Source organism: Polypterus senegalus, chromosome 13, assembly GCF_016835505.1.
Source record: "Polypterus senegalus isolate Bchr_013 chromosome 13, ASM1683550v1, whole genome shotgun sequence".
NCBI lineage: Eukaryota > Metazoa > Chordata > Cladistia > Polypteriformes > Polypteridae > Polypterus > Polypterus senegalus.
The window spans coordinates 34,385,432-34,410,019 of NC_053166.1; the positions used below are offsets into that span (position 1 = coordinate 34,385,432).

At 36.8% G+C, this 24,588-nt stretch overlaps 1 protein-coding gene across 4 annotated transcripts in view; it reads right to left on the reverse strand.

The window, feature by feature from the left end:
- The window catches only part of pde6a (phosphodiesterase 6A, cGMP-specific, rod, alpha), a 100,131-nt gene that overhangs the window by 43,197 nt on the left and 32,346 nt on the right, over nt 1-24,588 (reverse strand). For 3 of the 4 annotated variants that reach the window (XM_039774859.1, XM_039774860.1, XM_039774857.1), the window contains 4 exons: nt 8,970-9,122; nt 8,474-8,563; nt 4,821-4,961; nt 3,389-3,463 (listed from right to left, as the gene is read on the reverse strand). In XM_039774859.1, coding sequence (XP_039630793.1) covers nt 3,389-3,463; nt 4,821-4,961; nt 8,474-8,563; nt 8,970-9,050 — 387 coding nt within the window. In that variant the 5' untranslated portion in view covers nt 9,051-9,122. The remainder of the gene's footprint in view (nt 1-3,388; nt 3,464-4,820; nt 4,962-8,473; nt 8,564-8,969; nt 9,123-24,588) is intronic. The other variant, XM_039774861.1, reaches the window with a different exon arrangement.

Sequence of the window (24,588 nt, forward strand, 5' to 3'; positions counted from 1 at the left end):
CATTCGCTTTTCACTATTACCTTTTGAATATCACTCTTTGTTACAAAACTATTTAATATGCAAAAATGGCATAACTGACTCTTAGATGAAGGAATAAAAAATGTGAAACGCTTCCCTAACTTTTATATCAGTCGCTGAATGCACCTGAATGTTATGCCATATGTACATTGTCTAACTTGTTATAATTGCTAAGGACTTTAACAAGGTGTTGCACCTTCTACAGCTCCACCTAGTGCAGCAAAGATGCTAGAGCTAACCTTGTAGGCACAGCGCTAACCACTGCAACTTTATACTCACCTCAAAGAAAACAATAATCAATCTTTTTAAAAATTAACTCAAAATCTGCTTAGTAATGTGTCAAACAAGTTATTAGTTAAATAACTATGTTCTGTACAAGGAGAACCAATAAATCTTCAAAGCACATCAGGTGATGTTTATAAATCTCCATTTCTTACATTGTATGAGTAACAATACTCACTTAATTCCACATCACATTTTCCATCACCAAAATCATTATTGTTTCCTTTCTTGGTGTGCACATCTGGAAAAAACTGTATTTACTCCAAAATAATGAAAACATTGCAAATTACACAATGCATCATTTAAAGCTATTAGAGTGGTTTCATTAAAATTAAACATAACATGAACTTTCTTATTTTATTTAATCTAATGAGGCTTTCAGGTTCGATTTTTTAAAGTTACTCAAACTTTAAGCTAAACAGTATTAAAATATTTACGAATCAATGTGGATTGACTTTTAGTACTACCTAGCTCATTTCAGTCACTCGGATGTATGAATTATTTATTCCAGACTACATGATATCTTTATAAATCTTTAAGTACTATGATAGTGAAATTGACTTATGAACACACTGATAACATACTGTATTTCATATTGCTTTCTTGCACCCCTGGAAGTTATACAGCATTACACAATAACAAATATTAAGAATCCCTGGAGCTAAACAGAAAGGCTAGAATGATCCCTTTCCTGTCTAATGACCTGAATTAACTACTGTAGAGTGGCTATTTATAAGACGACTCATTCATGACACCTGATGGAATAAAGAAGACTGGACAAAATGAATGATATTTTCCTCCTGTTTAGTAAAGCAGTATAAGAAGCCTGTCAACCAGTTCCACTGATCTCTTCACTAAGAGAGGTAACATTTATGGTCATCAAAATTATTGTTATTGTTTGACTATTTCAGCTTATTTGAATTCTTCATACTCACATCCACAAAACAGAAGTGTACTATGAAAGGACTTTGACTGTTTATACACTACTCTCATAAGGAAGCTTAAAGAGGAAGTCTCATTCTGGATTATTAATAGGCATTAATGTGGAGAAGCAGAAGATGGTTAAGAATAAATTGTGGTTTATACAACTCTTCCTATATCTATCAGTCAAGACTGTGTAATTAGGTAGACTCTGTTGCCATATGATGAAGATAAATACTATTAAACAATAATATTATAAATTCACATCCCATTCCTTGCGAAAGTCAATTCTCACATTTCTCAGATAAGTGTGTTACACTGCACTCTATATAATAAAAGTATTGAGTTTCTCCAGTTTCTGATGGCTGTCAGTGTGCAAAACAAAGGAAAGACCTTTGGCTATCAGGAAAGAGAGAATCTGGATGTCTCAGTTACACTTTACAACATAGATCTGATTGAGATGCCAGCTACTCTATTTTATGTTGTAAATATGATTCCAATCTTTCATAAGTCGAGCATATTATTTGAAATAAAATATTAATGGATGCCATTTTATATTAGATTGTGTTTTCATTATTTAGTGCTACGCAGGTTCCCAGACCAGATCATTATGATAAGTGACTTTCACTCCATCTTATCTTTCTCCCTTGAAAGACCAATTAGTCATCAAACATCACAGAGTATTTGTTAAACATGTAAACAAATGTTAGGGCCATATGCCCATTTTCCTATGCACTCTACAGAATTAATCATTTAAAATGTACTATCTAGCACATTCACCAGATACTGGCCTCATTATAATCTTCTTTTACATTAAATAATAAAATATAACATGGGCAGAACTGTGGTGCACTAGTTAGTAATGCTTTATCAGACCTGTAGGGATCAAGGTTTGAACACCAGCTTGATTGTTGTCCATGCAGATTTTTCCAGTTTTCTCACTGTTAATTAATGGGTTGTCACTGGGTTCTCTGGTTTCTTTCCACATTGCAAATATTTGCACATTAAAGTAGACTGGTGTTACTGAGGTGTTAGTTTGTGTGAGTATCTTCTTTGTTGGACTGGTGCCTCATTCAGGGCTGGTCCCTTTCTTGCGCTTAATATTGCAGGGAAATGCTTTGGCTCCCAATTATCTTTGTAACGGAATAAGTAGGTGTAGAAAATAACAACATAATTTCTTTATTAAACCAGCTTAAGCCATCTCATGGTCACAGAGACTACAGCATATACAACAAACAAGAGCCAGCCTTAGACAGAACACCAGTCCATGGCAAGGTCCAATAATCTCTTCTAATTTAGTAACATACTGTAGTGGTGCACAAAATGTACATTAAGTGCTTTGATATCAGTTTGTATTCACATGGATTTCCCATTATAGGGTCCTACTAAGCCTCATAGCTTAAAAACAAGCCTGTAGGTAAATTTGGAAATGAAAACTGACCTATAATGTACAAGCATAAGTATGGGTGTGTTAAAGTGTATGTCTGTGATGGGCTGGTGTTTAATCCAGGCTTGGTTTTTGGTTTGTGTTCATCACCATACATGACTTTAGAACTATAATCTATATATATGCTAAGGTCTGTCCATCTGTCACATGATTACTTACAAACTACTGCAGTAGAGCCCTGAAAAAAGCTTATGACCTGATACGTTCTGGTAGTTCAAAACATTTCAGGTATTGAGAAACTCAGCAAAATGACTTATGCTTGTGTGTTTCTTACAAGAAATTAATAGGCAAAAAAAACTGACATTGCAGAAAGATATAGTAGACCAGTGCCATCTGTTGGGCGTCAAGCAAATAGCAAAGGCTGATGATGTTACAAGGACTACCATAATAGGAAGAAAAAGAAGAAGAGGAGAAGCACCATCCTCTGAGTGTCAAGTGTCATACTGAATGAAAGAATGACAAAGTTGGAGAAATAGATGCAACCAGAAGTACACATGTTTCACTTGTAGAACAGAATAGAATAAAATATTATTAATGTGTAATTTCACAATCATTAACAAACCACATAAATACTATTAAACAGGTACTCCTTCAGCTCAGTTGCAGAAGTTACTTAATTTTCCATTATGAAATACAATTCATGACACTATGACATAATCCTGATTTTAAATTCAACCAGAGAATGTTTAGTCTTGTATAATGCAATATAGTGATACTCACTCGTCCATCTGGAGTTTTAGGACCTTCATAGGGTGGGACTTCACCCATTAAGACTGGCCACATGTCAAAAAATTCCTACAATCACAAACAGTTAATTTTACCTTTGTTTTATACAGGTCAAACAGATCACTTACATTTCAACAAAATACTGAACTACTGAAAATTTTCTTAGAATGAACTATACCACTTAAAACTGAAAATTTAGGTGTACAATGTAGTAGCGGCATTGTATATGCTAGGAATTCTAGTCTAACCCCATCTTTAAACTATGTTTTTCTATAGTTGTTGTGGACTTCAAAGTGGTGCTCAACAGGCACATTTAGACCCGAGAACCACAGAACCCAAAGAGAAGCAGAAATGGGGAATTTATTAACCAAAAAAAGGAACAAAACAGAATAGGATAAAACAATGAAAGCCTAAGCTTCTAGGGCCTAACTGAGCAAAGGAGGCTCCTTCTCCAGGGGATGCCTGGTCCACTTACCCACAACTGTGTGTTTGTCCCCTTTTCCTCTCTGAGTTTACTTCCTTTAGTTGGATGAGCCCTGGTTCAACTGTCACCTCCCAACTAAACATTCACAGAACTGAGAGAAGGTTTTTAAGATGTAGCCCATATTACTTTCAATTTCCCCACAGTAAGCACTTCCTGGGTCCTTAATGACTTCATCAACCTCTAATGTCCTAACTTCCAGACCCATCCACCATAAAAAGTGTCTTTGCAGGTTCTCCTCACCATAAAGAGAGAGGAGACAGGTTAGGAGCATGCACTGATACAGCACATTGCCACACCCACCACACGACAAACCAACTCAGGATCCAAATTAGAGCCTGAGTGCAGCCATGCAACGGGTGACACCTCAGCACCACACTAGTTCAGATGGAGTGGAACCAGTGTGAGGTTTTTATATGGTGGCTGGAGTGCTAGTTCTGCTGCCAACCCCCAAGTTTTTCCCTGCAGGTTGGAGGGCTTTCATGCAGGGCTGGATGCAGATTAACATCATACCCAGGACGGAGAAATTGCAGGTTAAGGGAATTGCTCAAGGGCCCAACAGAGCAGAGTTCCTTTTGGGATTTGCAGGAATCGAATCGGCAACCTTCCGATTGCCAGCGCAGATCCCTAGCTTCAGAGCCAACACTCCGCCCTCACCATAAAGATGTAAAGGAAAGGATCAGATTGGCTGTCCTCCTCAGCCAATAACCATGTGAGACTTCAAAATATTACTTTCTAGTGGCCTTGAAACCTCAGACACTTTAAAAGAAATTTTCCTGTTGACCATAAGGTTTTTAGTGTTCTCTGCTATGAGGGTAACATGCTCTTTTGTTCAATAAGTATATTGCTACCCAGATTACCTTTATATAGCATACAAAATTGAAAACATACATAGTAATAAGCAAATGCAAGAGCTGCTCCTGGGACAACTGAACATCATAATACCTTGGTTTTAGTCATGTCCAACAGGCCCACAGAATATCTATCACAGTTGAGGAAGGCTCGGACTGTATACAGAGCTTTGTGAAACTGTCTCTCAATATCAGTCAGCTCTTCAAACACCTTGCTGGCAGACCAGAGCAGCACCTGCAAGACAATTGCAGAGGCAATACATAGTAATTCAGAAAAAGAGTAAGTGCACCTTGTCACTACAGATTTAATTCAGAAGTCAGTAAAGTAGAAAAAGGGGCAAATCTAAGGCAAAAGTTTGATTAGGTGCTCTATTATGTGCTTTACAGAACGAATCTTACAAAAAAGGTAGCACTGTTGTTTATACCAAGGTTCAAGGCTACAGAGTAAGTAACAGAGATTTTTTAGAATGCGAAAAAGCAATTTCATTGATATAACGATCCTTATGATCCTACTTAGTTATGAAGCTTCCCATCTACAGTTTTATGCATTATCCCATTATTCTCATCTACAGTATTATGCTACTAGCACATCTGCTGTTTTCAACTGTCTTCTTTTTAATTGTATTTAGTATTACTTTCCTCACTAAAACTATTCCAGTACATTAAATTTCTCTGAGTAAATTTTAGAAATCTACACCACCGCAAAAACTACCCTTATCCTTGATAATTAAAATATTCTTATCCTTTGGTTTAAACTACTTTTTTTTCCTCTGATTGACACTTGTAGGTTCATTCAGTGTTCTTTGTCCAGAATAATACTACTAGTACTTATTCTCCTAGTCTTTTGGGACATTACTCTATGATAATGTCAAAAAGATGACTAAAGCTTATAAATGTCTTGCTCTTTCAAGAAATCTTTTTCATATTTAACTTAGATCCCTCTTGTATCAGAGATTATGATTTCATTTTCATTTCTTATTATCAATATAATTATTTGCCGTTTTGCCGCAACACGATTTTCAACTCTCATCAATAAGACACAATAACTATTTATTGGGTTTTTTTAAACCGGAAGTCCTGCCATTTTGACATTTCTAACTGCAATGGTATTTAAACCCCCCTCACACTCACCAAGTATGTCTATATGATCATCTGAATTTATGAAACCAAAAAACTCCTATATTTTGCTTCCAACTTGAATTTCTCTGTTTATGGCCTTATTCTCTGTTGACTATGATTCTTGGTTCTTCCTTTGGTTTGGCATCTTTCTTGGATCTATCTTCATGGTTGCTGACTTTTTTGTTTTCCTGACTTTGCATATTTTTTTCCCATTCTGACACTGACAGCATTTCCGGCAGTATAAATACTGTGAGGCAATCCCACCATGGCTGATTGTGTTCTTATCTTTATTAATCATACACTGCTTTTTCCACCCTTTTTGTTTTACACCGCCATCTCCAAAGCCACTATGACTCTGCACTTCTTCATATTTCAGTACCCATTATGATCCTGTCAGTTTGGCAGACAATCAGCCCTTAGTTTCATTGCAGATGCAGTTTGCATCAAATTTGGGAACTTTTAGTGAAGCACTGCATGGCTAGGAAATATATACTACTGTACTTCCAGATCTGCGTCACACTAGATGTACCAGCTAGGCCACTATGGTGTTGTGAATTCCAGACTTTATAAAATTTCTAGCCGTCAGTAATTTTTTTTTAATTTTTTGACTAAATTCCACATTTTTGCATATGAAAATTTCAAATATTTTTGATTTTCCTTTTGAATTAGTGTTGTGGCAAGCTAAAAAATGAGTTTTGTTTATTTTGATTTTACTGTGATACCATTTTGTTTTTGATAGGGTGTCGTCATTTTGCATATGGATCAGTTGCTAGGTAGCTGACCCTGCAAGCCATATCAAGTGACGACATTTTATAACCTGGTGACACAGTACATTTACTTTCCAAGCATGACTGCTTCCTAGTGTAATATAAAGTGTTCCAGGCAACAAACTTATGATTGTGTACTGATGTAGATGATATTCACTGATTGGACTTTTCCACTAAGCTTGTTTTTCCACTTATGGTTCATCTTCTGACCCTGTTTCATTTTCCTCTAGTTGCCTGCAGTTTTCCACCTCTTTGGCGAACATATAGTTAGTGTTCACTGGTTGTTAAGTAATGATGTTATTACTATGAAGCACCCAATGTCCTACTGAACTAATTACTCAGACCTTGTGGTGCAATGACCTCCTCAAAACAAGGAGAACTGCTGACTGCATCAATTTATGGCAAGTACTACTACCTTCACACTTTATCTGTGAAGTGTGACATCCAACTGCCCGTAAAGTGACTGCTGTGATTATCAGTTCCCTTGTCTTTTCTTTTTTGTTGTAGACGCTTTCATTTATTATATTCTCTGTAATGGATGTGGGTAAGCAATATTACTACTGCTGGTACTCTGACAAATTTAGTGCAACTAAGGCACTTGTTTTATTGGAAAGGAAGATTGTCTGGCCTCCTGTTTTATAGCTAGAGATGGTGAACTGTTGCCAAGTTAAGACACTTTTTAAAAGAATTTAGAATCCAGGATACAGGATCAGTGAGGCAGCAGTGCTAGCCTTCATGCCCCTACACTACTTTATTATATTATTATATTACATGACAGCCACTGGAACCAACCAGACATTCAAACCATCTCTAAGAAGTCATGATTATCAGTAACATTTACATAAATGCTGTGATTTTTAAGTGGAAAAGTGATGCGTGCTTCTCTTACAAGAAATGATAGACAAGCTTACCAAAAAAGAATGCATCATATACAGTATATATATATATATATATATATATATATATATATATATATATATATATATATATATATATATATATATATATCCTCTTTAATAAAATCCCTGTGTGCGTCCAGGAGTACGTGTGTGTCTTCTGGTGGCCACACATGTTCAGTCTCTCCCTGTGCATTCCCTGTGCAGAGAGAGAGAGAGACACACACAGGCGCATGCGCGAGAGAGAGACACACACACAGGCGTGCGAGACATACACTCACACGCACACACACAGGCGCACGAGAGAGACACACACACAGGCACGTGAGAGAGAGACACACACACACAGAGGCGCGTGAGAGACACACAGACAGGTGTGCGTGTGCATTGTTGCAATGTTACTTTTCTTGGTTGTTTATTAAATTACGGATTTTTCAAATGTTCATTTTTTTCCCTGTGCTTAAAACTCATAAAAAAAAAAGTGTTTTTAACGAGCGGTTCGTAGCGCTATAGTGTGAACTCTTGCAGTGTTACTTTTCTCTGTTGTTCAAGATTTTCTTAGTGTTATTCAATGTTTTTACATTTAGTTTACTATTACGCTGTGCATTCTATGGTTTAATTAACTATATTTGTGCTTAAAAACTTAAAAAAAATGATATATTTACATACAGTTTGTATGGTCTAGAATGAATTCATTGTATTTACATACAATCCTATGGGGGAAATTACTTCGGTTCCACTGTATTACTGTCAGAGAAAATTACAGGCATTTTACTGAAATACAAATTAAAGGTAAAATTAAAGGCACACAATACAGTGACGCATATTACAGCCACATACAAGGTCCCATGCCATTTAATATAGACTGTTCCAACTAATGTTTATGCACTACTGTTATTGTAACGGGCTTAATGTCTAGTATATATATATATATATATATATATATATATATATAATTCACTCACCTGTCCTCTTCTTGTCTCACAATTGTGAAGGTAGCTTAGATGAAAGACTTTCAAAACCAGATTTGCAAAATGGAGGTATTTCATTAAAATCTGAAATATATTCATATTTATGAACACAGCTGTACAACACAAAACACAACATATATTTTACATTATACAGGTGTAGCATAGGTGATGGTTTGACTTTGGACAAAACACAGTGAGAAAACTAGGGAGACTTCCTTAAATTAACTGTTTGACAGACTGTAATGTTTAATATGGGTAAACTTGTTACTGATAGGTGCCTTGCTTGCACAGTTAGGAGTGAAAGAAGCATTGAATTTTGAAGGCTAAATTAATCACTGTTAAAGTAATTATTAATTTAATTAATTTCATTCTAAATTAACATAGTTCAGCACAATTGTTGCGATGTTGAAGTAAGTGTCTGACGTTTTCACTTCTTTTCCTGGTGAGATACATATTTTACAAAAAGTAACTTTTAAAGGGTTGGTCTTACCCCTTCATCTTGAGCAGTAAAGTGTGGTGCTCCAATTTTGTTGACAGCCATAATCACAGCAACAACATCTTTACCATTCATGATAGGAGTGGCCAAAAGGTTGCGGGTCTGGCATTCAGTGAGCTGATCCACAAAGTCACTAAATCGACTGTCCTACAGAGAACAGAATAACAGAACAAACGCATGAGTGCAGTATTTGACAATGAACTACTGGCAACAAATTTAGTGCATTACCAGCAATTTTTGTAACACCATGAAAAAATAAAATGTCTGCTTTAGAATCTGTAAAGTTAAACTAAGTAAAGATATAACTTGACAAACGTGCATGTTAATGAACTCTTCTTTACTGTCAGGACAGAAGGCTTAAAATATGGCAACAAACATAAGGAAGTGTCAGCTGGCTCTGATCTTAATGTTACATAATTTTTCTATTCTTTAGATTATTGTTATTGGTATAAAGGGGACCCCATAGTGTGACTTGTCACACTTCTGCAGAATAATTTGTTGATTGAAAGTCGTCAGTGTTAGTGTGTCACAGAGAGGATGTGCAGCATTGTTCATAATAGCACTCAATTTTGTTTTAAATCTCTCCTTTACTATTTGGTTCAGAGGGTCAAGAGTGCGTCCTATAACTGTATGACAATATTTGAACTAGCTCTTCACTGATACACTTTGCCCAAGATTGTGGAAAACAAAAACCTTTTAATTACCATTTCTTTGATGCTTTGTTTGATTTCTGTTTCAAGAATTACTGCTCTAGTTAGTGACTTTGATTTAATTTTAGCATTTTGGTTCTCATTACATGCTTATTGATTTTCCGGTTATTATTCTTGGCTTACTTTTAACCACAATTCATCTCCTGATTCCTTATCCCAGTATTAATGCTGCAATCTCTGTGCAGTTACAGTAATATATAATCATTCAGTGATCACAGAACCACTGCTTCTGAGATCAACTGTTAATAATGTGCACTTTTGATCAAATTACAAGCATTCAAGGCAAATGAAGTAGGAATCCATATCTTTCTGAGAAAGTGATTTAAGGACAGAAATAAATGTTATGAACACTGCTAAGACCACGTCCATTTTTCTGCAAGCAACTGAGAGGAGACCAATTCATGCAAAATATGTTACACCCAATTCACATCCAAATGCTAAGTTGCCAAGAATTTGATGAATAATGACTTCCCGCATTATTCTACTGCTCAGGGGAACATTACCCAAAAGCACTATTTGGCTGAGAACACTCTGAACTCCACCTTAAGATCAATTGTTAATTTATGGGTGTTTCTCACATTAGCAGGGAGAATTTACATTGTCAAGAGGAACATTCTTCCTAAGCTTCTACTTCTGTTTAAAAGCATCCCTATAGAAATCATACTTTAAGAATCTACACTTAATAATAATCTAAATATCTGAATTCAAGACACACACACATTCAGAAGACAACCTTACAAAGACCTAAAGCAGAAGGTGGCATTGCACTACCTAACTTTAAAGTTTATTACTGGGCAGTGAATATACAAGCTATAAAGACATGGAAATTGACACAGTCATTAATGTACACCAGCCTGCTTAGCAATGGAAATAGAATCCTGCTGTACTTCTTTATATGGCCTGAAACCAATAAGAAATCAATGCAGGAAGCACTTCAAGGCAGAGAAGCTTGTATCTGTTGCCCCTCTACATGATAATCATTGTTTTCAACCCCCTCAAATCTACTCAGTATTTAATCTTTGGAAAAAGTTCAGGATTTGGACACTGCATATAGATAATGTATTTGCATTTTATGAGCAACTACCAAAATACCCGCGCTTCGCAGCGGCGAAGTACTGCATTAAAATTTTTATTAAGAAGAAAATTAAACCTTTTTAAACTGAGGGAAAAAATGCCAATAATTATTTGTTAAGGATCTCTTTGTATACCATGTTGTCAGTTCGGCCCTCCGGTTGTAACATGACCAAGCTGTGCGCTGAGCTTACTCTTGATCATGTAACTTACAGATGGCCATGTGAACAGTAATCTTGTCTCAAATCTCACAGCTTGGATTGCTGCTGTCATAATCGGTTTGAGTTTCATGGTTTGTTTCAATTACGACAGTATTTGCAGGATTTGTTGTGTTGAAGTGACATTTGGCATCTATCAAGCGTTGTAAGCACAAAACGGTTTCATCGATAAAATCACATCCAGCTTTTGAGAGTTTAAACATTCATAAACATCAAAGTGTCCACTACTGAAATCGTCACCTAGGAATCTAAGATGTTTAAGAGGCATTGGCGGTTGTCGAAAGGTGTAAAATATTTGGCCATTTCGGTACACTTGAAAGCGACAACCGAACAATTCAGCAGCAGCCATCACCTAACATGCAGAACCATAGGTGAAGGGCTTAAGCATTTCACTCTTATAGTGCTTCTGTGTAATATAATTATCTCCTGTACCGTCATCAGTCCACACCTTGAACCTGTCCCAGTCATTCAATACATAAGACAGAATGTTCCTCCGGATATCAAGAGTGAGCCTGATATGGCCGTGCAATATGTAACAAAGAGAATGGAAAAGGCAGGTGCCATCTCCGGGCATGGAAACCACTCGGTAAGTGACAGTTCTTTGATCGATGGTGATCATCTCGATAGACATGGTAATGGGGGTTGGAATGATAAAGGAAATGGGTACCTGAGCAATGTAAAGTAAGTGTAAAATACCTCTACAATAACTATAATTGTAATAAACAAACAATAAAACAGGGGAGAAGCCGTGGATTAAACAAAAAGGCTGTAGTTATCAGTAGGGAGACGTGAATCCCGTGGCGAAGCAAGGAAGGGAATGTAGAGACCGGCGCGACGGATGGTCTTATATAGGCAGGCAGCCAACAAAGTGGTAGGCGCTGGGATGGGGGACCCAACGCCACCTCACACGGTGACCGAGGTGCAGGCTATGGACGTATATATGTATGTAAGTAGGATTCAGTTAGCGTTGGGAACCCGTGTACCAAATTTCTTGAAGATGAGCCCATAAGTAACAAAGACTGTTGAAAAGTTCAATATGGCTGCCAACAGTGGCATCATACCACCAAAATAAGTACGTACATTGGTTTCGGTTAGTGCAGGGAAGCCGCCTACCAAATTTCGAGAAGATGGGGCCATAAATAAGAAAGTTCAACATGGCGGACGTTGTTGATCGTTATGACCATTATGCGTAGAATTTCGAAATGAAACCTGCTTAACTTTTGTAAGTAAGCTGTAAGGAATGAGCCTGCCAAATTTCAGCCTTCTACCTACACGGGAAGTTGGAGAATTAGTGATGTTGGAAAGTTCAATATGGCGGCTGGCAGTGGCGTCATACCACTGAAATAAGTACGTACATTGGTTTCAGTTAGCTCAGGGAAGCCACCTACCAAATTTCGTGAAGATGGGGCCGTAAATAAGAAAGTTCAACATGGCAGACGTTGTTGACCGTTATAGACCGTTCGTAGAATTTCGAAATGAAACCTGCTTAATTGTTGTAAGTAAGCTGTAAGGAATGAGCCTGCCAAATTTCAGCCTTCTACCTACACGGGAAGTTGGAGAATTAGTGACGTTGGAAAGTTCAATATGGCGGCTGACAGTGGCGTCATACCACCAAAATAAGTATGTACATTGGTTTCGGTTAGCTGAGGGAAGCCACCTACCAAATTTCGTGAAGATGGGGCCATGAATAAGAAAATTCAATATGGCGGACGTTGTTGACCGTTATGACCGTCACGCGTCGAATTTCGAAATGAAACCTGCTTAACTTTTGTAAGTAAGATGTAAGGAATGGTCCTGCCAAATTTCAGCCTTCTACCTACATGGGAAGTTGGATAATTAGTGACATTTGGAAAATTCAATATGGCGGCTGACAGTGGCATCATATCACAGAAATAAGTACGTACATCGGTTTTGGTTAGCGCAGGGAAGCCACCTACCAAATTTCGTGAAGATGGGGTCAGCCTTCTACCTACACGGGAAGTTTGAAAATTGGTGACGTTGGAAAGTTCAATATGGCGGCCGACAGTGGCGTCATACCATCGAAATAAGTAAGTACATCGGTTTCGGTTAGCGCAGGGAAGCCGCCTACCAAATTTCATAAAGATGGGGCCATAAATAAGAAAGTTCAACATGGCGGATGTTGTCGACCGTTATCAACTGTTATGACCGTTACGTGTAGAATTTCGAAATGAAACCTGCTTAACTTTTGTAAGTAAGTTGTAAGGAATAAGCCTGCCAAATTTCAGCTTTCTACCTACATGGGAAGTTGGAGAATTAGTGATGAGTGAGTGAGTGAGTGAGTGAGGGCTTTGCCTTTTATTATTATAGATTATGCTTCAAATGTAACTTCCCAGAAACACAATTTTTCCACTACTTTCAAATCAGAAGCTTTGCTGAAAGAAACCTATCTAATTTCCCACATCTCCTACCCATTCTCAAAGTCAAAGTGAACTTTATTGTCATCTCAACCATATACAAGTATACAGACAGACGAAATTGCAAAGCTCAGGGTCCACAGTGTAACAACATGAAGTGCAAATAATACATTAAAAAACAGAACTAAATTTTAAATTTAAATTTAAAATTAAAACACAAACAAGACAAGACATTGTGCGAAGACAAGAAAAAGAAGTAGCAGCAAGAAATACTGATCAGTCTTGAAGCCTCAGACAACATCTCAAAAATATATAAAAACATCTCAAAGAATCTTCCCTTGAACAATCCTAGGGTATGGGGGGGAAATGACCTGCCAATTAACATCACAGATAAAGTAGGGAACTCAGTGAACGACTCAAAAATTTTACTGAAAACCTTCTATCGATCACACTTATCTCATTTTTTAAATGTAGTCCAAAATGTATCCAGAGCAAGGTACAACAAGTGAGCATTGCAATCTACAGTAGCTCCAGCAGTAGCTCCAACCACACTGGGCCATATGTTTTGCGAGAGCACCAAATTAACATTATTTTGGGGAAAAATGTTTAAATACATATCAGACAGCCTTGGTGTCACAATCACTCCTAACCCATTATCAGCTGTGTTTGGTGTACTTTCAGTCAGTCAATCATTTTCTAATCCACTTAGTTCTGATTATGGTCACGGGGTTCTGTAAGAGCCTATCCCAGCTAGCATAGGGTGCAAGGCAGGATCAAACCCAGAACAGGGTGCCAGTCCATCGCAACTTACACACATACACATACATACCTCAACACATGTGCACACACACCCCATCCACACACTAGGACCAATTTAGAATTGCAAATTTACCTAACATGCATGTCTTTGGGCTGTGGGAGGAAACTGGAGCACCCGGATAAAACCTACACAGACACAGGGAGAACATAATGGGCTTAAAGGGCAAAAGGACAAATTGATTGTAATTGCTTATACTACACTAGTAACATGTAGACTTAACATGCTTAACTGAAAGAATCCCAACCTATTTTTGAAAAGTCACAGGGTAACTGACATTTTGTATTATTTGAAATTGGAAAAAATCTAATTCTTACTTAGAGTATCTGTCCAAAACATTGCAACACTTCATGAAAAACAGAATAGGCATTCATTTAAGGGTAGAAGGTTGTTTTCACTTTTTTGTATTTTTTATTATTTGATTTAGTTTTTACCAAGCTCTTGGCTCTCCTATTGGTGCAAATTGGTGGCCTTGGGGTTAGGTTAATTCTGTCTCTGTTGGGTTTAAAAGTTACTTTGTTGTCAAAGTACAGCAGCTTTTAATTGCTTGATTATATACTATGGTTAGTTTCTCGCAATAAAATTATTAAGTAAAATTTAAAAAAAAGTATAACTATAATAGCATGTTAAAGCCACATAACCTACCTGTTCCTTGATCCACTAGTAAATCTCTGATTGCTTATTAAACTTGCTCAGTTTTACTCTAACTGTAGCCACAGTCAGCGGTTGTAGGACAAATTGCATCAAATACACCTCATATCAATTTTAAACAGCAAAATTTATACTTGACTAGGTGAGACTATATATATCATTTACATTAATAAATTTAAATAATTTTGACCGTTAATAATTGCAAATGTACAAGTTTATAATAGTTATATGCTATGCTCTTTAAAATTTTTGAAAAATCTATACTTTAAGGATGCAGCTAGCTTTACTTAGAAATGTTTTCTGAACTGTAGTTGGCTGTAGAATGTCCTAAAGTAGTAATATCTCCATTTTGCAACTGCAGACATAAGCCATGTTGAACTGTTGCTGAACTCTGGAACTTTACTCACAGATGTTTTATTCAGAAACATACTTTATTTAATAGTGTAGTTTATTATCCTTTGTATTTTGTCTCAGTTTATTAGTATTTCTCAGGGTAGAACTCACATTTTATTTTTCTTTGGAATGACTGTTCAGTCTATAACTCAGATGGGAGTAACTATTCCCAAGGGAACTGGATACCAAATACATAAACACCCTTGCCAAGATAAAATGTTTTGCAAATACTTTTATGATCAATATTTTTGGCACAATCTGTCCATCATCAGAATAGTTAGCTAATTATCTGTGTGTAACATCACAAGGTCTGGAATCTTATGTGGTGCTATTCATATAATAGATGGACCACCAGAGGGTGAGAGAGAGAGAGAGGCAGAGAAAGAACCATCCACCTGAAAGTTGAAGACACCCGTCTACGTATAGACTTCTAAGACAAGAAGAGCTGCATTAAAGACAAGCTCTTGGTCTCTGTTTTTCTCTAACTCTCCTGCAGAAAGATTTTCTCTGGTGCTATCAGACAACTTCCATATCCTTGAGAAAAGTATTATTTAAGCTTTTTTTTTTACAAGGGTGTATTTAGGGCTGTATCTAGATTTTGATATTATTAATTATAATTTATTTAATTTCTATCTAATTTTTCTGTTGTTAATACTGTTGTTCTGTTTTAATAAATATTGCTTTGTTTAAAATGTCTATATTGCCTTCACATCTTGGGTGATTCAGATAAATAGGGCATCTGGTGTGGGCAAAGGACATCAGGGTTAGCAGCTAAGATGTGATGCTTAACAACAGTCAGCCACACAGAAAGGAGACAGATAGACCAGGACCTGTTGCAATTGGTGCTTTGCGTATTATATGCAAACTCAAGTAAAAGGGGTAGAGCAAGAATGATGTTTTGGTCGGTTTAGGGAGTGATAGCACAGCTTCAAGTAGGAAACTCTCCTAAGTAAAATATCCACTGAATTCTATATGTGTGTCCAAGACCACCAGGAAAAACAGCAACCCTAACACATGTCAAAGTTAATTCTTTGGACTGTACTCAACACCCTTTCATACTCCCAGCCCCTGGATATACCTGCTGTAAAGGCTCTCAATCTCACTTTTTCCTCCCTCTGCAGAATCCTCCTCAGCCTCATCTGAAATCTCTGTTTCTGAGTACACATCCAGTTTAGTTCCTAGTCTAAGTGCTGTTTACTTCACAGTTGAAACACTGTAACTCATTCCTGGAAGCACTCCTGCAACATCAAAATGCTTCCTGTCATTTAGAATACGTTTTTTGATGATGATTTTTCTGGAGCTGCAGTCAGCCTCCAATGATTGTCTGATGCTACCCTAACTGTGGCTGGAAATCTGTTACTTGCTCCTTACCAGCATTGCAGGGTGGCATTCTCCTTTTAACAGTCCATTTTTGGTCTCTGAGATGAACTAAAACACACCTCTTCAAGCTGTACTTAACTTCTGTAGCATGACAATCTAATGCTTCCAAAGTGAATACTCAAGTTACCTGTTTCTTAGATTATTTCTTCCAGTTGGGAAATGTCAGGTGCCTCATTCCTAGGCTGAATTTTTACCTCTTTTTTGTCTAAGCACTAAAAAAATGTCTTCAGTTTAATGTTTTCTGTGATTTTAGGGCATATTCATGTCTCTTGGCTTAATGCATCTGTTTAATAAATACATGTCATTGTACGAGTTGTCACACACGTGCGATTAGGAGACAACTAAAGGGCCTGAATAATAATAATTCCATGCCTGACCAGGGGGCGGCAGGGTGCACTAATTGTCTCTCTCATTCCTTTACAGACCATTCTTGGGAAATCCCGCCCGGTTCCGGCGCCACTGATGAGGTCACTTCCAGTTCTGGCGCTGCCAATGACGTCTGTTGTATCAGAAATAGCGGTTCACACACGTGTAAAATCTATTCTTTATTAACATCCACACCAACAACCAATACTTCTGTTTTCCTCTTACAACCCTCCCACATCCGCTTCTGCACAGACATCACAATGTCACTTCTGGTTCCGGCCCTATCTACATCACTTCCTCTGCTTGTATTTAAAAGCCACCATTTTAAGGCAGCAATTCAGTTCTGTTTTGGACTCATACCTGTGAACATGTCTGTTCAATTTAATCAATTTTGCAGCCAGGAAACATTACATGGGTGGCTGCCCCAAACCTTTGCAATGATTTTTTGTCATTCTTGTGACAGAGTATAACCATTGATACCGCTTACATAGCTACCTGCAATACCTTTCCTGATAATCTAGTTGACCCTTACACTTTAAATAGTGACTTTCATGGCAAATAGCAATATTTCATGAAATGAACTGAGGAAAAACATCATAATAGCCCTTTAATAAACACATTATAGAGATAGATTCATCAAATCCACCACCCACCCTTTTGCAAACCTGCCTGATTCAAATATCAAAACCTGATAGTCATATTTAGATTGAAGTTGACTACAAAATAAAATATAAGTAAGATAAAGTGGAATAAATCAAAGCAAATAAATACATAAATTAGTAAATATGACACAATAGACAATGTCATGGCCAAAGATAATAATTGCATCTTCTAGTCTGTTCTAACAAACATAGACTCAGAATTTCAGAGAACAGTGAAAGATGATGTCTGAATACTAGAAAATCAGTCCCTGAACAACCTGAGTGCAAACAGTTTGAAGTGTAAATTCTTGTGCATTGATTGCCTCATATACAGTATGTTGAAAAGATTCGTAGGTCAGCCAGATTTGTGGTAACATGGTCATGATGTCTAGTGATGTGTTTAAGAAAAAGCCACTGAGCAAAGTGATTCAGTTGTTCAGCAAAATGTTAAATAATAAATGTAAGGTACAGTAAATTACCTTGTAAAAGACTCAACTACCAATTTATTTATGAAGCACTCAGGCATATTGGTGTCACATAATGCATAATAAGATATACTGTACATTTCTGGAAGGCCAGACTGTTTCATAATGTAGCCATTGATTACTATTCATGATAATAAAACTCTTTTTTTTCCATTGGCACGTGCAAGTATTTAAAAAAACAAAATATAGAAAATCCTGTAAAGGAAAGTTGTTTTAAATAGTTTTGCTGACAGGTAAATATCTAGGCAACCCCTGTGTGTGACCTCCAAAATAATCCTGAGGTGATCTCATTAAATCAAGATTATAGACTTCAAATCCGATTTTGCTGCATAAACACTCTGCTTCTTAGCATGCAAAAAATGGGCACACTTATGATCCTGGTTTGTTAATTCAGCTGTAAGCAAAATCAAAAATGGCACCAACGTTTTAAAAAGTTCACAAACTTCCAAATGTAAAGCTTTAAGAAAATAACAAACAAGTCAGAAAATGTACTCACGTTTAGGATTGTTCAGGGACTTGTTTAGTGCGTTTGGAACATTATTATGTTTTTAGCAGCTTCATCAAAGAGTTTGTCAGTATAACTTTGTTCAAGACATATTTTATTACAGTGAGTCATACTCAAAAATAACTGATAATATAATTACATGTATTAGTAGTGTACATAAAATGACTTTAATACCATTTTACAATATCATGTGTCTGAAATTGCTTTCATATACAGCATATTCCAGCCTAAGTGATGTGGAAATCCATGTGCTATTGTTAGTTTGTTGGATGAGGTGGGCTTTTGGCTTACTGTTGTTCAAATTTCTTAAACATAAAATATTTCAAAGAAGTACTCAATGGAGATTAAAAATCTTTCCTAAAGTCTAAAGCTCAAATTTTGTCTTCATTGAAACATGAAAGATTGAGGATCATTGTAGTATTTTCCTGATAAATTAGTGTCAGAGAAATACTAAATTATAATTATCTTGATATAATGCAGCCGTGAATTTAAGCAGAAAATACAATAACATTTCTAACAAGTTAAATACTAATTGAACACCAGTTTATAGGTTTAGTTTTCATTTTTGTCTTGTAAATTCAAAACATAACATTTGAATTTATTATGCTGGAGACTGACCTAGTGGCTAAGAAGATGAGCCGGAAGGTCACAATTAATACCACTGCCTCACCACATACAGTCTGAAGCAAGGCATGTAAGATGCCATTATGACAGAAACAAATAATAATAAAAACTAGTATAGTTCCTCAATAGTGTCTTTCTCTTATTCACAGAAATAACTATAAAAATTAAAGAGTGAATGACGACAAATAGTACTTAACATACTGTAGTTTATACATTTAAAATTCACTTTAAAAAGCACCAAATATAGTTAACATGTCATTTTTTCTTTCCTGACCATTGGATGGATGAACATTAACTTTTACTTTTTATTACTCTTGAGATAATGCAGCCATGAAGTTGTGGACACTAAATCTACAACCTTTTGCTTTCATGCAGCTCCTTTCTAGTGAAAAAACTAAGGTGCTTTAAACATATCATACATTTGTATGCAAATTTTTAAAAAGTGTGATAAAAGACTAACTAAAAGACTAACTCAGACCTACAGAGTGAAGCATTATTAGACTACGTTCACACTACTATATTTTCATTTAAAAATGCCATTTTTAAACCAAAATGATCTCCATCCACACTAGAGTCTTTGCATCTTTTATGAAAGAATCTTCATCTACACTGAAATAACCGAAAATGCATATGACATTGATGTTCACCTGCACTGTGCATGTGTGCATCTGTGTAAAAATCCTTAAAGAGGTGGTAACACAGCCAGCCACAGGATTTATTGTAAAATTGTAGTAACCACTAATTGTTTGACTGTTGTGCATGTATGCAGCAGTCAAAATGTACAAGATGGACTTTAGAGGCATATACAGGTAAAAAACACAGCAAGCACCATAGAAAATAACACTTCTCTGTTCACTATGTTGGAATATGTTTTTCTTCCATGAAGGGTGACCAGTCAGGGATGAGACATTGTACTCATCAGGATCTAATCAGGGAAGGGCCACTTAATAAGCTTTAACAAATCAGAGCACAAAATAGAGTCTGCGTTTTCAAAAATACTGAGTTTTCCCCATCCACATTGCAATGCCAAACCCGCATTTTCAGAAGTATGACATGGCATTGGAGAGCTCTTTATTTTCAGGGGTTGAAAACGCTGAGATGTGTGGACAACAGGTGTAAACAATGACTGATATTTGCATTTTTCAATGAAAATGTAGTAGTGTGGATGGGGGCCTTAGAGACTGACCTAGCACTTCTATTTATAGTCCAGTGTCTTGGCTTCTAAGCCATGTTGTGACACAGTTATTATTATAAGGCTTTGGGCCTGATAGCCTTCAGTTAAAATATGGCTAAAGTCATGTCACAACAGTTACTCAAAAGTAAGGCATTGATATTGCTAAAAGAGCTTGAACAGTAGACTGCTAAGAAAAGAACATAAAGCGATAGTTAAGGTAAGTTGTAAATAAGTTTGTTCTGCATTTTTACTGGATCAATATTGAGTAATGTTTCTGCTGTAAGGATTTTAAATGAAATTAAATTGTTTGAAAATCTTGCATAAGATATCCAGCCTATGAAGCAATGTGCCTTTCATTAATTAATCAGAAATTCTTGTCAAATTGTCATGGCTCCTTGATGTGTTTCTTCAATAAAACTATTAATTAACCTCACACTAATTCCTGTTCTTTAAGAATGGTGAATTGCCTCCACAACTTCCACTACTAGAGTGTAATATCTGGTATACAGCATACAGACATTTAGAATCCTTCTAGATATCAGAGTTATTTGAGAATGAAACATAAATTGTATAAACTAAAACTGCAGTGGGTGGCACTGTGGTGCAGTGGGTAGTGCTGCTGCCTCGCAGTAAGGAAACCTGGGTTCGCTTCCCGGGTTCTCACTGTGTGGAGTTTGCATGTTCTCCCCGTGTCTGCGTGGGTTTCCTCTAGGCACTCCAGTTTCTTCCCACAGTCCAAAGACATGCATTGGCAATTCTAAATTGTGTGTGCACCCTGCCCAGGGTTTGTTTCTTGCCTTGCGCCCTATGTTGGCTCCGGCAGACCACCTTGACCCTCTAGTTAGGATATAGCAGGTTGGATAATGGGTGGATGGATAAAACTGCAGTTTAATTTTGGCACAGAGAAAAATACCAGGAATGCACACAGAACATCTTATATCTGGAATGAACACACATGTAGAGGGTAATACTGAAGTAAAATGAAAGTCTGTGATAAAACAATGCGTCTGTTCCACTGCAGCAGATAAGAAGACAGAACATAATGCGAATTGAACACAAAAGCTAAAATCATAGAGGAAAGAAGGAAGCAAATTAGTAAATGCTGTGTTAAAAGTTATTGATTGAATATGAACATGTATATTCAGTGTAATTAATATAATATTTACTTGGTTTGATTATTATGATAGGCTGAAGTCTAGCAGATCATAACAATGATTGGCTACATATCATAACAATGATTGGCTACATAAGAGCTTTAGAAAAAACTGCCTAGAGTTTCATTAAGAAATTACAAGATTACGATTTTAACAGCTTTTTTGTAAAAGATATAACAGGTTTGGAAAAACAACAAAACATTTAATGTATGCCTCAAAGGCTGACTCAGCACACAAAACAAACAAGTGAAACAGAAGCCTGTTTGCACAGATATTAATGTACCTATGACTAAGAAAAAGATAAACAAATGGACTCTTGTGATAACTTCTTTAAGACTAAAAAATTAGCAGTGAGAAACTATAGGCCTTATCAAAACAGACAGCACTAATGGGTGATGGGCTGTATCACTTTTTTAAGTTCATTGCACTTCTGTATATTGAAAACTAGCAAAATACCCGCGCTTCGCAGCAGAGAAGTAGTGTGTTAAAGAAATAATGAAAAAGAAAAGGAAACATTTTGAAAATAACGTAACATGATTGTCAATGTAATTGTTTTGTCACTGTTAAGAGTGTTGCTGTCATATATATACACACACACACACACACATATAAACATATATATACATATATATACATATCTACATATACACACATACATATACATACAGATACATATATATATATACACACATACATACTGACACACACATACATATATATATTTACATATACACACACATATATATAAACATATATATACATATACACATATACATATATCTACATATATTCATATACACATATACTGTATATATATACTGTATTGTCACACACGTGCGCATGGGAGGCAGCTAAAGGGCTTGAGTGAAGGCAGTCCGGAAGCATGCCGGGATGTGGCAGAGTGTACTGACTCTTTTTCTCTCTTGCCTGTAGACCATTCCCGGGGGATTCCACCTGGCTCTCTTGACATCACTTCCGGGACTGAGCCAATGGAAGTAGACCTTACCAGCTCCGGCCCCTCTGATGTCACGTCCGGGTGTGATCCAATGATTGAAGACCATGTGCCCGATCCTTATGACCTCATTTCCTGTCTTCCCCTTTAAAAGCCTGCCCCTTTTCCCTTTTCCCTCAGTCTTGTTTTGGACTCTGTGGTATGCACATCAGTGCTGTTTTTGTAAGAGATAACGACTTTTGCAGCTAGGATACCAGAATATACGGGTGGCTGCCCCAAACCTTCAACTGAGTATGTCTCATCTTTGTGACAATATACACATACATATATACATATATATATATATATATATATATATATATATATATATATATATATATATATATATATATACACACAGACATCCACATATATACATATATAAATACATATCGACATATATACACACATACACACACACACATTTAATCATGGCTAGTCGTGAAAAAATTTAAAAATGGAAGGAGGATTACACTGAGTATGGCTTTACCAAAACAATTATTGATGGCGAATAAAGTATCCATTATTCATAAAGCTTCAATTGGTGATCTGTTTTTCTGCGTTAATCTCATATTTTTTCATACTTCTTCTCAAACCAAGGGGGTGCGAAATCAGCCTCGTCAATCACAGGCGGTGCGAGGGTAAAATGAATCGGGAAGCGCTGATATATATGTATGTGTGTATATATATATATATATATATATATGTGTGTGTGTATATATATATATATTGAAATAGTTTTACTGTCAAATAATGCAAAGAGTACGCGACACGTGTTTCGCCCTAATTCTGGGCTCATCAGGCATACACACTCACTGCACCCCCTCTCAGGAATCGAACCTCAGACGTCAGCGCTAGAGGCGAAGCCTCATCCATTGCGCCACGGCATGTAGTTCATTTATTTTAGAGTAAATATATATATATATATATATGAAAAAGAAATGGGAACATTTTAAAAAATAACGTAACATGATTGTCAATGTAATTGTTTTGTGACTGTTATGAGTGTTGTGTTCAAGTTACATTCCATGTTTGTCAACCGTTCATCGATTCCTTTCTTACTGCATCAATAAACAGCTCGTCTTCCTCTCTATCTGAGACGTGACACATTGCATGCATGGGTTTTTTTTACACTGTCTTCCTTTAGTTGGACATTGACTTTTTCCACCATGTGCTTTGTTTCCGCAGTAGCTGCACTTATGAATATGCTTGTATGTGTCACTCACTTCATATTCTTTTGCGGCCTTCTCAATTGTGTAATGCGGTTTTTGTTCAGCGTTCTTTGAAGCTGTTGCTTTTTGTCTGCGTACTGCGTTCACAGTCAGTTCACGTGAGCCACACGGTGTGCATACAGTACATCGAAGGTTCTCAGCTGTGCTTGTGCTATGTTGTGCAATGTCCATGGCTTTATTTAATGTTAGCTAAGACCCGGCACTTAAAAGTTTCTCTCGCAGTTTCGCTGAGTTTGTGCCAAACACCACCCTGACCATCTCATCTTCGTCTGCATAAACACGGCCCTTCACCCGTGAATATTTAGCGGTAGAGTGTTTCTATTGGATTGCCAGTGATGGACGGCGTTATATGGGCAGGCACTCAATCACGTGGGGGGCGTGATGATGAGGGATGTAACTCCGCCACACACGTTGACCGAGTTGCGGCTATGGCCGGTATATATGTACATAAGTAGGTTCCGGTTATGACCGTTAAGCGTAGAATTTCAAAATAAAACCTGCCTAACTTTTGTAAGTAAGCTGTAAGAAATGAGCCTGCCAAATTTTAGCCTTCTACCCACACGGGAAGTTGGAGAATTAGTGATGAGTCAGTCAGTCAGTCAGTCAGTCAGTCAGTGAGTCACTCAGTCGGTGAGGGCTTTGCCTTTTATTAGTATAGATGGAATAATAAATAATAAAATACATTTTCTAATAAGCTAAATACTAACTGAACATCACTTCCTAGATTTAGTTTAAATTTTTGCCTTGTACATTCAAAATATTTGAATTTATAACTATAGGGACTGGGTGGCACAGCGGTGCAGTTCACGTCCTGTGTCCTCCCTAC